The 13,796-nt window shown below is 49.4% G+C and overlaps 1 protein-coding gene across 4 annotated transcripts in view; it reads right to left on the bottom strand.

The window, feature by feature from the left end:
- SYMPK (symplekin) overlaps positions 1-13,796 on the bottom strand; it is a 50,187-nt gene that overhangs the window by 33,087 nt on the left and 3,304 nt on the right. For 2 of the 4 annotated variants that reach the window (XM_009194776.4, XM_017952537.3), the window contains exons 2-7: positions 7,275-7,398; positions 7,073-7,138; positions 5,047-5,100; positions 4,877-4,950; positions 1,358-1,484; positions 363-612 (exon numbers count right to left, since the gene is read on the bottom strand). In XM_009194776.4, the coding sequence (XP_009193040.1) occupies positions 363-612; positions 1,358-1,484; positions 4,877-4,950; positions 5,047-5,100; positions 7,073-7,138; positions 7,275-7,379 (676 nt within the window). In that variant the 5' untranslated portion in view covers positions 7,380-7,398. Of the gene's footprint in view, positions 1-362; positions 613-1,357; positions 1,485-4,803; positions 4,951-5,046; positions 5,101-7,072; positions 7,139-7,274; positions 7,399-8,709; positions 8,738-13,796 lie in introns of those variants that run through there. The other 2 variants (XM_009194777.4, XM_009194778.2) reach the window with 2 other exon arrangements.

Genomic DNA, 13,796 nt, shown 5'->3' with positions numbered 1-13,796 from the left:
TGCACTTCAGCCTGGAGCAAAGCCGACTCAAAAAAAAAAAGAAAGAAAAAAGAAAACCATAAAACTAGTGCATTGATTGGCTCACACTCATGGAACTTCACTACAAACCTGTGAGAGTGGGACTACGCTATCGTCTCCAATTTACAAAAAGGAAAATGAAGCACAGAGACAAGCAACTCGCCCAAGTTCATGATGAGTAAGCAGTGCAGTTGGGATCTGAACCTCCATCAGGGCTCTTAGCGACTGCGCACACTGTTCCAGAAATTTAAAACCAAGGAAGACAAGGGGGAGAGAGGGAGGGGCGTGAAAGAGAGGAAACTGGTGCAGGGTTGTCAGGGGCAGCAGCTGAAGGAAGCACTCACTGTACTGGATGTAGGGGTGGTCACGAGGGATGCGGTCCAGGCTGATATCATGCTCCTGGCGTCGGGGTATCTCCGAGTCAGCCATGCGGGGTGACAGGGTGACAATGAGGCCCTCCACAAACTTGATGGCATGGGTGCGGATGCCGTCATTGTCGGAGTCCAACAGTAAGATGATGTCCCCCGCCATGGCAGATACCATGTCCCAGCAGGCCTCTTGCAGCTCGCTAATGACCCGTGACTTCACCATCCACTGCCAGCAGGCCAGGAAGGAATGGAAGGGACAAAAAGGTGAAGACAACGCATCAATCACCAACACCCTCCACCGATACGCAGAGAACCATGAATGATGAATACATTGATTTGGTTAACAGTTACTGAGTTCCAACTCTGCCCCAGCCCAGTGCTGGGTGATGCTGGAGACAGGACTGAGTAGTTGCCAGGCCTTGCCCTGCCCTCATGGGGATGCAGACAGTGATCACTCAGTGTGATGAAGGCGCACATTTTAAGGTAAAGGAGTAACAATGCTGACTTCACAAGGTGGTGGTGATTACATGGATTCATTCATTTTATTAATGCTAATGTACATCACACCATGGAGTGTTCTTTTCCTATCACACTCCATAATCAATAGTTATGTGATTCATTAATTAAGGTCTACCTCCCTCCTTGGGTTATGAGCACTGGGAAGGCAGTAAGCTGTCTTGGTCACTGCTGTGTCCCCAGCATCACTAGCCTAGCATCACAGAGGACATGCTCTACTGTCCAGGGAATGTCTACTGAGTGAATAAATGGATGGTCAATGGAAGGACCAGAAGTTAAGTGCAACTTCCTGACCCAAGAGACAACATTAGCTCTCTCTGTTATCTGCTCCCACAGAACAACAGCACATCTTGCCCATAAAGAGTATGCTCGGATGCTGGTTTTGAACCCCAACATATTAGTCTGTCAACAAGACCTATCAGGCAGGATGGTCCTGCGTGGGAAGGCACTCTCACCTGCAGGGCCACCTTGTAAAGTTGGGTCATGGTGAGGATGGCCTTCTTCACCACGTTCACATTCTCGTCCCTCAAGAGCATGTTGAGGTTTGCAATGAGTTTCAGCAGCAACTCAATGTCTCGCTTGCTGGGGGATGGAGAAAAAAGGGGTGAGGTCAAGGTGTGGTCTTAGAGCAGGTGGGAGGAGCCTGAGGTTCAGGAGGGAAGGGAAATCAGGGGCCTGTCTCAGGGGACAGGAATGGCACATCCAGAAACTGGGAACGGTGCCTGGCGCCTCCAGACTGAGCTGTCCCTGAACCTCTATCTAGACTGGTCCTGCAACCCCAACTCCTTTGCTCTCTCAGGGGCCTGCTGTTCACAGAAGGGACAGTAGGGGTAGACAACTGTGTGAACTGGGACAAGTGACTTCACCTAATTTAGAATAATAGTATCTATCTCAATTGTTTATGCAATTTTTTGGGAAAATTGCAACAATACATGTAAAGTGCTTAGAAGAGTGCCTGACATGCAGAAAGCCTTCAGTAAACACCAGCCATGGCTACTTTAAAGCACTTTGTTTTCTGTAATCACTAGTTTTGCTTGCCTCAGTCCGAGGGTTCAAAAAGTGGGGACCCTTTCCTAGCTTAGCAATAACCCCAGCAGGGTGATTTTCGTTGAAGAAAAAAATGAAGGGCCTCCAATAAATGTTTGTTCAATGAATAAACAGGAGCTCAGCACAGAATTTTCACAGCATATATTACAATCTGAAATATTAATTAAATCAGTCAAAAAATATGAAACTTAGCTGTCAGCTACATGAAGGCAGGAATAATATGCTTTTGCTCACCGCTATGCTACAGTCTAACACGGATGCCTGGTACAACAGCAGTCACATGGTATATATTTGCTGAATGGACTTTTTACAAATTCAGAAAATTTATCATGAATTCTCCCAGTAAATGGGAAGATAGGGTAGTTGGGCTCTGGCATTGCAGACATGAGTTAAAATCCCAGCCTTGGCCAGGTGCAGTGGCTCATACCTGTAATCCTAGCACTTTGAGAGGCTGAGGCAGGTGGGTCACCTAACGTCAGGAGTTTGAGACCAGCCTGACCAACATAGTGAAATCCCATCTCTAAAAATACAAAATTAGCCGGGCCTGGTGGCGGGCGCCTGTAACTCCAGCTACTTGGGAGGCTGAGGCAGGAGAATCTCTTGAACCTGGGTGGTGGAGGTTGCAATGAGCCGAGATTGCGTCATTGCACTCCAGCCTGGGCAACAAGAGCAAAATTCCATCTCAAAACAAAAACAAAAACAGAACAACAACAACAACAAACAAAATCAGCTGGGTGTGGTGGCAGGCACCTGTAATCTCAGCTACTCGGGGGGCTGAGGCAGGACAATCACTTGACTCAGGAGGCAGAGGTTGCAGTGAGCCGAGATTGCGCCACTGCACTCCAGTCTGGGTGACAGAGTGAGATTCCATCTCAAAAAAATAATAAATAAATAAAATCCCAGCCTTGCCGCATTCTGGCTGTATGACCTTAAGAAAATTCACTTCACCTCTCTGAGCCTGTCTTCTCTTCAGTTAAAGGGTCAAACAACTGATCCATAGTACTATGAATAACGAAGCTGCTCAAGCATTTAGTACAGTGCGTTACAAACAAAAATATTTAATACACAGCAGCTATTCTACTTCCTCTCAGTCACAAAGCATCCAGTAAATGTTTAATGAACAAATGAGTAAGTGACCAGCTTGAACAAGTCACTTTACCATTCTGAGCCTGTTTCCCTTTCTGTAAATAGAAGATAACCACAGTATCCATCGAGGCTGCCATAAAGATTACGAGGATAACACGGGAAAGGATCTAATACAGCGCAGGGCACAGTACGCGTTCACGTGGTGACCGTTATGTTCCACTCATTCACGTGTGCAACAAATACGTAGTCAGCCCCTACTAAGTGACAACATTGCTCCAGGCAGGTAGTGGGGACAAAGTGGTGAGCAAGACAGAAAAAGTCAAGCCCTGTCCTTAAAGAGCTGGTATTTTGTGGGAAGAATCAAGGTCATTTCAATGAGTGAGGAACACTGTAACGAACACTGAAGGCGGGGTGCCCGAGACGTGGGGCTGCATGGGAGTAGGCAGGAAGGGCTTTCTGAGGAAGAGACCTGAGGGAAGGGAGGGGGTGAGCCAGGCGGCAACCTGGGGACGAGGGTCCCTAACAGGCACAGCAAGCAGACAGGCTGCGAAATCCAACAGTGACTTCTGAGGAGCAGGGGAGACAGGGCCAGGAGTGAGATGAAGCCCAGGTGAGGGTTTGGGTTTCCACCTAAGTAAGCTGATGAGCCAGTTGGGGTCTGAGAGCAGGGGTGTGCCAAGATTGATTTACATTTAACAGCATCACTCTGGCTGCCGAGTACAAGAGGACAAGTGGGAAATGAGTACGGTGATTCCTCTTTGGAGAATGAAATGCTTTGGAACTAGATTGTGAATATGCTAAATGCCACTAACTTGTTCGGTTTAAAACAGCTGATTTTTGCTGGGCGCAATGGCTCATGTCTGTAATCCCAGCACTCTGGGAGGCCGACGTGGGCCAATTACTTGACGTCACTGGCCTGGCCAACATGGCAAAACCCCATCTTTAATAAAAATACAAAAATTAGCCAGGCATGGTGGCGGGCACCTGTAATCCCAGCTACTCAGGAGGCTGAGGCACAAGAATCTCTTGAGCCTGGGAGGTGGAGGTTATGATGAGCCAAGATCGCGCCACTGCACTCCAGCCTGGACAACAGAGCAAAACTCAGTCTCTCAAAAAAAAAAAAAAAAAGGCAGGGTGCAGTGGCTCACGCCTGTAGTCCCAACACTTTGGGAGGTTGAGGCGGGTGGATCACCTGAGGTCAGGAGTTTGAGACCAGCCTGGCCAACATGGGGAAATCCCGTCTCTACTAAAAATTCAAAAATAAACTGGGCGTGGTGGTGCGTGCCTGTAATCCCAGCTACTTGGGAGGCTGAGGCAGGAGAATCGCTTGAACCCAGAAGTAGGAGGTTGCAGTGAGCCGAGATTGCGCCACGGCACTCCAGCCTAGACAACAGTTGAGCAAGACTCCGTCTCAAAAAAAAAAAAAAAAGATTAAAAAGAAGCTAGTTTTGTTATATGAATTTAACTAAAAAGAAAAAGAAGCAAGGGAGCCAGAGAGAGACCACTGAAGTCGTCAGGTAGGCGGGAAGGGTGGCTTGGGCCTGTGTAGTGGTAGAGTAAGCGATTGACAAATGGTCAGATGCTGCAGATATTCTCAAAGTGGAGCCCACAGTCCTTAGTGACGATGTAGATGTGAAGTGTGGAAGAACCAGAGGAATCACAGATGACCCCAGGGTTTCGATCTTACTAAGTATTTACTGGGGAATCAGTGTGCAAGAGAGAGAAAGGGTCTGGGAAGCAGAGGGCCGGCCTCTCATTGGTGGCGCACCTCCAGGCCAGGCCAGGAGCTGAAGGCTGCCTCCAGTGAGAATGCTCCCGGGGCTCCCTGCCTCACCCCATACCATGCCTCCTCGATGAAGCCGATGACAAATTTTCGCACTTCGATTGACTTGTCTGCTTGGAATGCGATGATCTCCTGCCAATGTCAGAGAGAAAGCGGATCAGGGCTACACTAGGATCCACATCCCGTTTCCCGTACACCACACCCCTTTATCTTCTGTCAGTCACTCACGTCCAGGAAGTTGTCCAGTAGTGTGGGGTCTTTGTTGATGATCAGCTCCTGGACCTGGAAGGAGAGTGGGGGTGGGGAGGAAGAATAACCATATAAAACCAGGGGCCAACCAATGCAGACAGGAGAGTAGAGGGGAAGACAGCAGATACACTCATCTCAATGCCTGGCTCTGCTGCTCCCTACCAAGGGTGCTATGCCCTGGGCATGGTCTCTGACACTCAGTTTGCTCATCTATAAAATGAGACTCTTTTTTTTTTTTTTTTTTTTGGGCGGGGGTCCCCCTTTGTCGCCCAGGCTGGGGTGCAGTGGCCGGATCTCAGCTCACTGCAAGCTCCGCCTCCCGGGTTCCCGCCATTCTCCTGCCTCAGCCTCCCGAGTAGCTGGGACTACAGGCGCCCGCCACCTCGCCCAGCTAGTTTTTTTGTATTTTTAGTAGAGACGGGGTTTCACCGTGTTAGCCAGGATGGTCTCGATCTCCAGACCTCGTGATCCACCCGTCTCGGCCTCCCAAAGTGCTGGGATTACAGGCTTGAGCCACCGCGCCCGGCCTAAAATGAGACTCTTAAACATCAACTCAAAAGGGATATTAGGAGGCCAGAATGAGATCCTACAAGGCACAGGTCCTGGTAGATAGTGAGGACATGACACAGGAGGGGGCTGAATAAAAGAGGGAAATGCCCCAGGGCTCAGGCCTTCCTAAGGTTTGGCCTCCTTCCACCTGTCCATCAGTTCTCCCCACTCTCCTGCTTCTGCTCCCCAGTTCGCATTGCCATGATTCGGCAAACATCTTCACAGTGAGAACCCAACTCCTGAAGCCCTTGTGCTGGCCAGACTCTTTGGAATAAGCCCTTCTCATGGACATCCTCCAATAAGCAAAGAGCTGGCACAGGACCTGGCTGCTACAACTCAAGCTACTATTGCTAAACGGCCTCATGACCACCCACGGGGGAGGCACCAGGTACATTCACTCCACCTCGGAGGCGGGGCTACTCCACAAGGCTACAGGCTGATCAAGGAGCCGAACAGGTTATCACACAGGCATGCTAACCTCGCCAGTCTCTAAACTCCAACTCCTGCTCTGAACCATGCCCAGCCTAAAGTGCCCCATGTTGTCTTCTGCCTTTGCACACTTCTGTGTCCTCAGCTTGACATGCTCTCCCTCTCAGCTCGGCACAGTGGCTCGTGCCTGTAATCCCAAGCACTTTGTGGGGCTAAGGTGGGTGGACCACTTGAGCTCAGGAGTTTGAGACCAGCCTGGTCAACATGGTGAAACACGTCTCTACTAAAACCACAAAAATTAGCCAGGCATGGTGGCAGGTGCCTATAATCCCAGCTACTCAGGAGGTTGAGTCAGGAGAATCGCTTGAACCGGGGAGGCAGGCGTTGCAGTGAGCAGGGATCATGCCACGGCACTCCAGCCTGGGCAACACAGCAAGACTGTGTCTCAAAATAAATAAATAAAAGAGATGCTCTGTCTCTCTAATTTGGTATACTTCTCTCCTTTTATCCTCCAGGATTTGGTTCAAAAGTCCTCCCTGACTCCTCATTCCTAGGCTGGGTCAGGATCTCCCTCTGGGCTCCCAGAGCCCACTTGGGATTCCTTCTCCATCCCAGCCCTGCCCATACTGGGTCACCATTGTCTGGTGACAGGCATGTCTGCCCCACCTCCAGGCACCTTCTCTGGCTGGACACTGGCAGAGAAGAAATGCAATGATGAAGAGTGTAGGATTTGGAGCTGGAATCCAGGATTCAAGTACTAGTTCAGTCAGTTCCCAGCAGAGTGACCTTGGGCTAATGATTTAAGCCCTGGGGTCTGCCTCTTTCTGTATAAAACAGGGATGAAATTACCCTGACTTACAGAGTTTTCATGAGAACTAGAAGAGCAGAGGCCTGCACTGAGCACTGTGGCCGGCACACACTGCGTGTGTAAATTTAGACACTGGTGTTACTGCTAGTGTCTTCTTTCTCAGGTTCCCAGCCTCCTCCCTTTCACCTGCTCAGCCCAGGATGCCCCGGGGGCTCTCACCTGTTTGAGCACTGTGATCTTTGAGTCATTGGTGATCAGCGCCGCCTGGTTCAGAAGATCCACCACCTGGAAGGAAGGGAAGGGGCAGGGGATAGTGCCAGCCCAGTCCAGCCCCCTTGGCACTCCCAGGGCTCTGCCACCTAAGATTGTCCAAAGCCAGGGGCTGTGCTTCCTCATTCCAAGCCCTGCCCGCCACACTCACCCTCTCTGAGGTGGTCATGCCATCGATTCCTGGCCCCTCCTCTTGAGTGAAAAACTGTGATGCCACACTCCGGCGGGTGACGCTGTCCCCACTGCCACTCGCCATGGCTGCCGTCAGCTTGTCCCTGGGAAAGAAGAGGATGGATCAAGCTCAGGGGACCAGCAGATGGGCTGGGCTAGATTGTCACCCGAACATCTACAACGGGCTCAACCCTCCTTCCCAGCCTGTTCCTCCCCAGTAAAGCTTTCTGAAGTCCCTCTCCTCTCCAGGCTCTGTCTCTGGCTTATGCATGTGTGCATGGGGGCTGCAACTTGGGGAAGACTGACATCTCCCAAGGCAGAGCCAGAAGTCTAAGCCTCACCTCTAGTGCTTTACACAGAGTGGGCCAACCACAAACACCTGCTGAATGATGGCCCACATGAATGTGCAACAGCCACCTTACAGGTCTCCGTGCTTCCCTTCTCTCCACCTGGGATATGCTCTGGACTGGGCACCAGAGCGAACTTTTTTTTTTGAGACGAAGTCGTGCTCTCACACCTAGGTTGGAGTATGGTGGTGCCATCTCAGCTCACTGCAACCTCCGCCTCCCAGGTTCAAGTGATTCTCCTGCCTCAGCCTCCCAAGTAACTGGGATTACAGGCACATGCCACCACACCCAGCTAATTTTTGTATTTTCAGTAGAGACGGGGTTTCACCATGTTGGCCAGGCTGGTCTCAAACTCCTGACCTCAGGTGTTCCACCTGCCTCAGCCTCCCAAAGTGCTGGGATTACAGGCATGAACCACAATGCCTGGCCCAGAGCAAACTTTCAAAAACATAGCTCTGAGGAATACAAGGCACACAGTCTGGCACATAGTAGGCACTCAATACATCATAAAAGGCCTGCTTCAATAAATTATGTTTCAGCCACTCTCTGGAACACTATGAAGTTGTTTTTAAAAGGGAGGAAGGGGGCTTTTAGGCATCTAACACAGTCACACTGGTAAAATTATGGAATGATTAACATGGCAGGATATATCAATTACACAGCTATTCATAATAGCAAAAGACGAGGCCGGGCGCGGTGGCGCAAGCCTGTAATCCCAGCACTTTGGGAGGCCGAGACAGGTGGATCACGAGGTCAGGAGATCGAGACCATCCTGGCTAACACGGTAAAACTCCGTCTCTACTAAAAAATACAAAAATACTAGCCGGGCGTGGTGGCGGGCGCCCGTAGTCCCAGCTACTCGGGAGGCTGAGGCAGGAGAATGGCGGGAACCCAGGAGATGGAGTTTGCAGTGAGCTGAGATCACGCCACCGCACTCCAGTCTGGAGGACAGAGCGAGACTCCGTCTCAAAAAAAAATAAAAAATAAAAAAATAATAGCAAAAGACGAGAAGCAATCCCAATGTCCTCAAACAGGGAGACCGGCTGAAAAACACGGTTATACACATACATAATGAAAGACCACGGGACTCCAACACCTGTGAAAAAAAGTGAAAAAGAAAATATATAAATATAAATTTATATTACAAGGAAAAAAACAGACTATGAAACTGTAACAAGGAAGGAAAAAAACAAAAAAAATGAGAACAGTCTCTAGACACTGATAGAGACTGCATATATTAAATGAAAACAAGCAAAGCTGAAGACAGTGTTGACTATATGTTTCTATTTTACAAAAAAAAAGAAAAATGTGGCCAGGTGCAGTGGCTCATGCTCATAATCCCAGCACTTTGGGAGGCTGAGGCAGGCAGATCGCTTGAGCCTAGGAGTTGGAGAGCAGCCTGGGCAACATGGTGTAACCCTGTCTCTCCAGAAAATACAAACATTAGCTGGGCATGGTGGCGCGCCTGGTAGTCCCAGCTACTCAGGGAGGTGAAGGCAGAGGCTGTAGTGAGCCAAAATCGGGTCACTGCACAGTGAGACCTTGTCTCAAAAAAAAAAAAAAAAAAAAAGCCAAAAAAATATATATGCTAAAAAAGAAAAAAAATCTGAAAGGATAAACCAAAAACCAGCAGAGGAAACAGGGTAAAAAAAAATTGGTGAGGCTGAGCACCCTGGCTCATGCCTGTAGTCCCAGCACTTTGGGAGGCCGAAACTGGCAGATCGTCTGAGGTCAGGAGTTTGAGATCAGCCTGGCCAACATGGTGAAACCCCATCTCTAGTAAAAATACAACAATTAGCTGCGCCTGTAATCCCAGCTATTCGGGAGGCTGAGGCAGAAGAATAGCTTGAACCCAGGAGGCGGAGGGGTGCAGTGAGCTGAGATCGTGCCACTGCACTCCTCCAGTCTGGGCCAGAGAGACAGATTACATCACACACACACACACACAAAAATGGTGAATCTCAATATATTAATACATTATCATGAAAAGATGTCCCTGACAGCCTGTTGCATCAGAGGACAATACATGTAGTTCAAGTCATTTTTGTCAAGTATGTGTTCATGCATACACAGAATGACCTGAGGCAAGACATTGAACTTCTCTGGCTCTCAGTTTCCTCTTCTAGAAAACAGGGATAGTAACAGGGCTTACCTCCCAAGACTATTTTGAGGATTAAATGAGTTAGTATACATAGTAAACATTGGCTAAGTATACTATTATTTTTATGTACATTGCAAAAGATCTGAAGGTTATTGCATAAACTGTTAATAACAATTACGATAAATAATAATAATTTGGCCAGCTCACACCTTTAATCCTAGGACTTTGGGAGGCTAAGGTGGGAGGATCAATTGAGCTCAGGAGGTGGAGGCTGCAGTGAGCTGTGATCCCTACCACTGCATTCCAGCCTGTGGACAGAGCTACACTCTGTCTCAAAAACAAACAGGCCAGGTGCCGTGGCTCACACCTGTAATTCCAGCACTTTGGGAGGCCGAGGCAGGCAGAACACCTGAGGCCAGGAGTTCGAGACCAGACTGGCCAACATGAAGAAACACCGTCCCTACCAAAAATACACAAATTAGTCAGGCGTGGTGGCACATACCTATAATCCCACCTATTTTGGAGGCTGAGGCAGGAGAATCACTTGAACCTAGGCAGAGATAGTGAGCCGAAATCACGCCACCGCACTCCAGCCTGGGCAAGAGAGCGAGACTGTCTCAAAAACAAAACAAGGCCGGGCGCGGTGGCTCACAACTGTAATCCCAGCACTTGGGAGGGCAAGGCGGTTGGATCGCTGAGGTCAGGAGATTGAGACCATCCTGGCTAACATGGTGAAACCCCGTCTCTATTAAAAATACAAAAAAATTAGCCAGGTGTGGTGGCAGGCGCCTGAGGCAGGACAATGGCATGAACCCAGGAAGCGGAGCTTGCAGTGAGCTGAGATTATACCACTGCACAAGAGCCTGGGGAACAGAGCGAGACTCTGTCTCAAAAAAAAAAAAAAACACAACAAACAAACAAACATGCCAAAAAACAATAATCTGAGAAGGGTGAAAAATGATCCTATTTTTTTTTTTTTGAGATGGAATTTCGCTCTTGTTGCCCAGGCTGGAGTACAATGGCAGGATCTCAGCTCACCACAACCTCCATCTCCCAGGTTCAAGCAGTTCTCCTGCCTCAGCCTCCCAAGTAGCTGGGATTACAGGTATGCGCCACCACATCTGGCTAATTTTTGTATTTTTAGTAGAGACGAGGTTTTCCCATGTTGGTCAGACTGGTCTAGAGCTCCCAACCTCAGGTGATCCGCCCACCTCGGTCTCCCAAAGTGTGGGGATTACAGAGTGTGAAACCACACCTCCAGCTTCAAGAAAATGATACATTTTTTTTTTTTGAGACAAAGAGTCTGGCTCTGTGCAGCCAGACTGGAGTGCAGTGGGCGGGATCTCAGCTCACCACAAGCACCTCTGCCTCCGGGTCAGCCATTCTCCTGCCTCAGCCTCCCACGTGTCTTCTGAGACTACAGGCACCCACCACCTCGCCCAGCTAGTTTTTTGTATTTTTTTTTTTTTTGAAGTAGAGATCACGGTTTCCCCGTGTGTAGGATGGTCACCGATCTCCTGGCTTCGCAGTCTACCCGTCTCGGCCTCCCAAAAGTGCTGGGGTTATAGGTTTTGAGCCACCCGGCGCCAGGCCAATGATACATTTTTTTTTTTTTTTGAACACCAGAGTCTGCAGCTTTGTCGTAGCTGGAGTGCAGTGGCGGATCTCCAGCTCACTGCAGCTCAGCCTCCCGGAGTTCCGCCATTCTCCTGCCTCAGCCTCCCGGTAGCTGGGACTACAGTAGCCCACAACCGCACCCGGTACAATTTTTTGTATTTTTAGTAGAGGCGAGGTTTCACGTGGTCACCGTCTCCTGACCTTAGCTGATCCAGCCGCCTCGGCCTCCCCAAAGTGCTGGGAGATTACAGGCGTGAGCCACCACGCCCGGCCATTTTTTTAGACGGAGTCTCGCTCTGTCTCCCAGGCTGGAGTGCGGTGTCGCGAACTCCACTCACTGCAAGCTCCGCCTCCCGGGTTCCCGCCATTCTCCTGCCTCAGCCTCCCGTGTCCCTGGGACTACAGGCGCCCGCCACCGCGCCCGGCTAATTTTTGTATTTTTAGTAGAGACGCGGTTTCACCGTGTTAGTCAGGATGGTCTCGATCTCCTGACCTCGTGATCCGCCCATCTCGGCCTCCCAAAGTGCTGGGATTACAGGCTTGAGCCACCGCGCCCGGCCAATGATACATTTTTTAAAAGGAACTACACAATAGCTAGTCACAGTAGTATCACATGATAGGTGTCTGCTGAATGAATGACGAGCCAACAGCCTCCTCCCTAGTTTCCCTGCTGCCTGTCACCCACTATCTTGCAAAGAGTCAGGGCCAATGTCCCCACGGAGGTCTACAAGACCTTCTGGCATCTGGCCTGTTCTTCCTCTGACTGCCTCTCCCCGAGCTCTCTGCTCCACCCACTCTGGCCTCCTTGCTGTCCCGTGAACATGCCCAACATGCCCCTTCCTTGAAGACTCTGTGCCTCTCTTCCTTCTGCCTGGAATATTCCTCCTCCTAGGTATCAGCACAACTCCTTCCCTCTTCATTTGCTTCAGGACTCCACTCACATGTCTCTGCAGTAAGGCCTTCCCTGATGACCGTATTTCAAATTTCATCTCCCTCTTGATCTCCATCTGTGTTGCTTTTTCTCCACAGCATTTATCATCATCGCACACTACATATTTATAAGTTCCACGAGGACAGTGATTTATTTATTTGAAATCATTTTTTGGTAGAGACGGAGTTTCGCCATGTTGCCCAGGCTGGTCTTGAACTCCTGTGCTCAAGCAATCCACCCTCCTTGGCCTCCCAAAGTGCTTGGGATTAACAGGTCTGAGCCATCGCCCCCCAGCCTAGAACAGTGACTTTGTTTCTTCACTTTTTATATTCCCAGCATAGAAGAGTGCTTGGCACCTAGCAGGTGCTCAATAAACATCTGCTGAATGAACACTCCTGCCAAACAGCCTCCCCAATCACTGGGTTCAGTATTCCTGCTCTTTCACTCTTGAATCCTCGAAAATTAATAGCTATACTTGTTCTACTCTTTCCCCCTTTCTCACTACTGCACTTAACAAGTCTTTTTTTTTTTTTTTTTTTTTTAAAGGCATGGTGTGGTGACTCACTCCTGTAATCCCAGCACTTTAGGGGGCCAAAGTGAGCAGCTCAGTTGAGGTCAGGAGTTCAAGACCAGCCTGGCCAACATGGCAAAACCCAGTGTATACTAAAAATACAAAAAAATTAGTTGGGCATGGTGATGCATGCCTGTAATCCCAGCTACTTGGGAGGCTGAGGCACGAGAATTACCTGAACCAGGGAGGCAGAGGTTGCAGCGAGCCGAGCCGAGATTGCACCACTGCACTCCAGCCTGCATGACAGAGCAAGACTCTGTCTCAAAAAAAAAAAAAAAAAAGGAAAGAAAAGAAAAATAGGATGGGTATAGTGGCTCACAGTTGTAAACCCAGCATTTGGTAGGTCTAGGTGGGAGGATGGCTTGAGGCCAGGAGTTCAGGACTAGACTAGGCCTAAAAACTAAAAAAGAAGGCCAGGTGCAGTGGTTCACACCTATAATCGCAACATTTTGGGAGGCTGAAGCAGGAGCATTACTTGAGGCCAGGAGTTTGAAACCAGCCTGGGCAATGCAGTGAGACCCCATCTCTAGACACATGCACAATTAGCTGGGCATCAAGATCATGCCAGTGCACTTCAGCCTAGGAGACACAGAAAGACTCCATCTCAAAAAAAAAAAAAAAAAATTGGCCAGGCATATTGCCATGAACCTTTAGTCCCAGCTACTCTGGAGGCTAAGGTGGAAAGACTGTTTGAGCCTGGTTGTACTGAAGTATGACTGGGCCACCGTACTCCAGCCTGGGCAACAGAGCATGGATCTGATGAACCTCTTTCCAAAAAAAGAAAAGAAAAGGCCAGGCGCGGTGGCTCACGCCTGTAATCCCAGCACTTTGGGAGGCCAAGACGGGCGGATCACAAGGTCAGGAGATCGAGATCATCCTGGCTAACACTGTGAAACCCCGTCTCTACTAAAAATACAAAAAATTAGCCGGGCGTG

This window comes from Papio anubis, chromosome 20, assembly GCF_008728515.1.
Source record: "Papio anubis isolate 15944 chromosome 20, Panubis1.0, whole genome shotgun sequence".
NCBI classification, from domain to species: domain Eukaryota; kingdom Metazoa; phylum Chordata; class Mammalia; order Primates; family Cercopithecidae; genus Papio; species Papio anubis.
The sequence above is the reverse complement of the archived record's forward strand: the minus strand, read 5'-3'. Positions and strand labels throughout refer to the sequence as shown.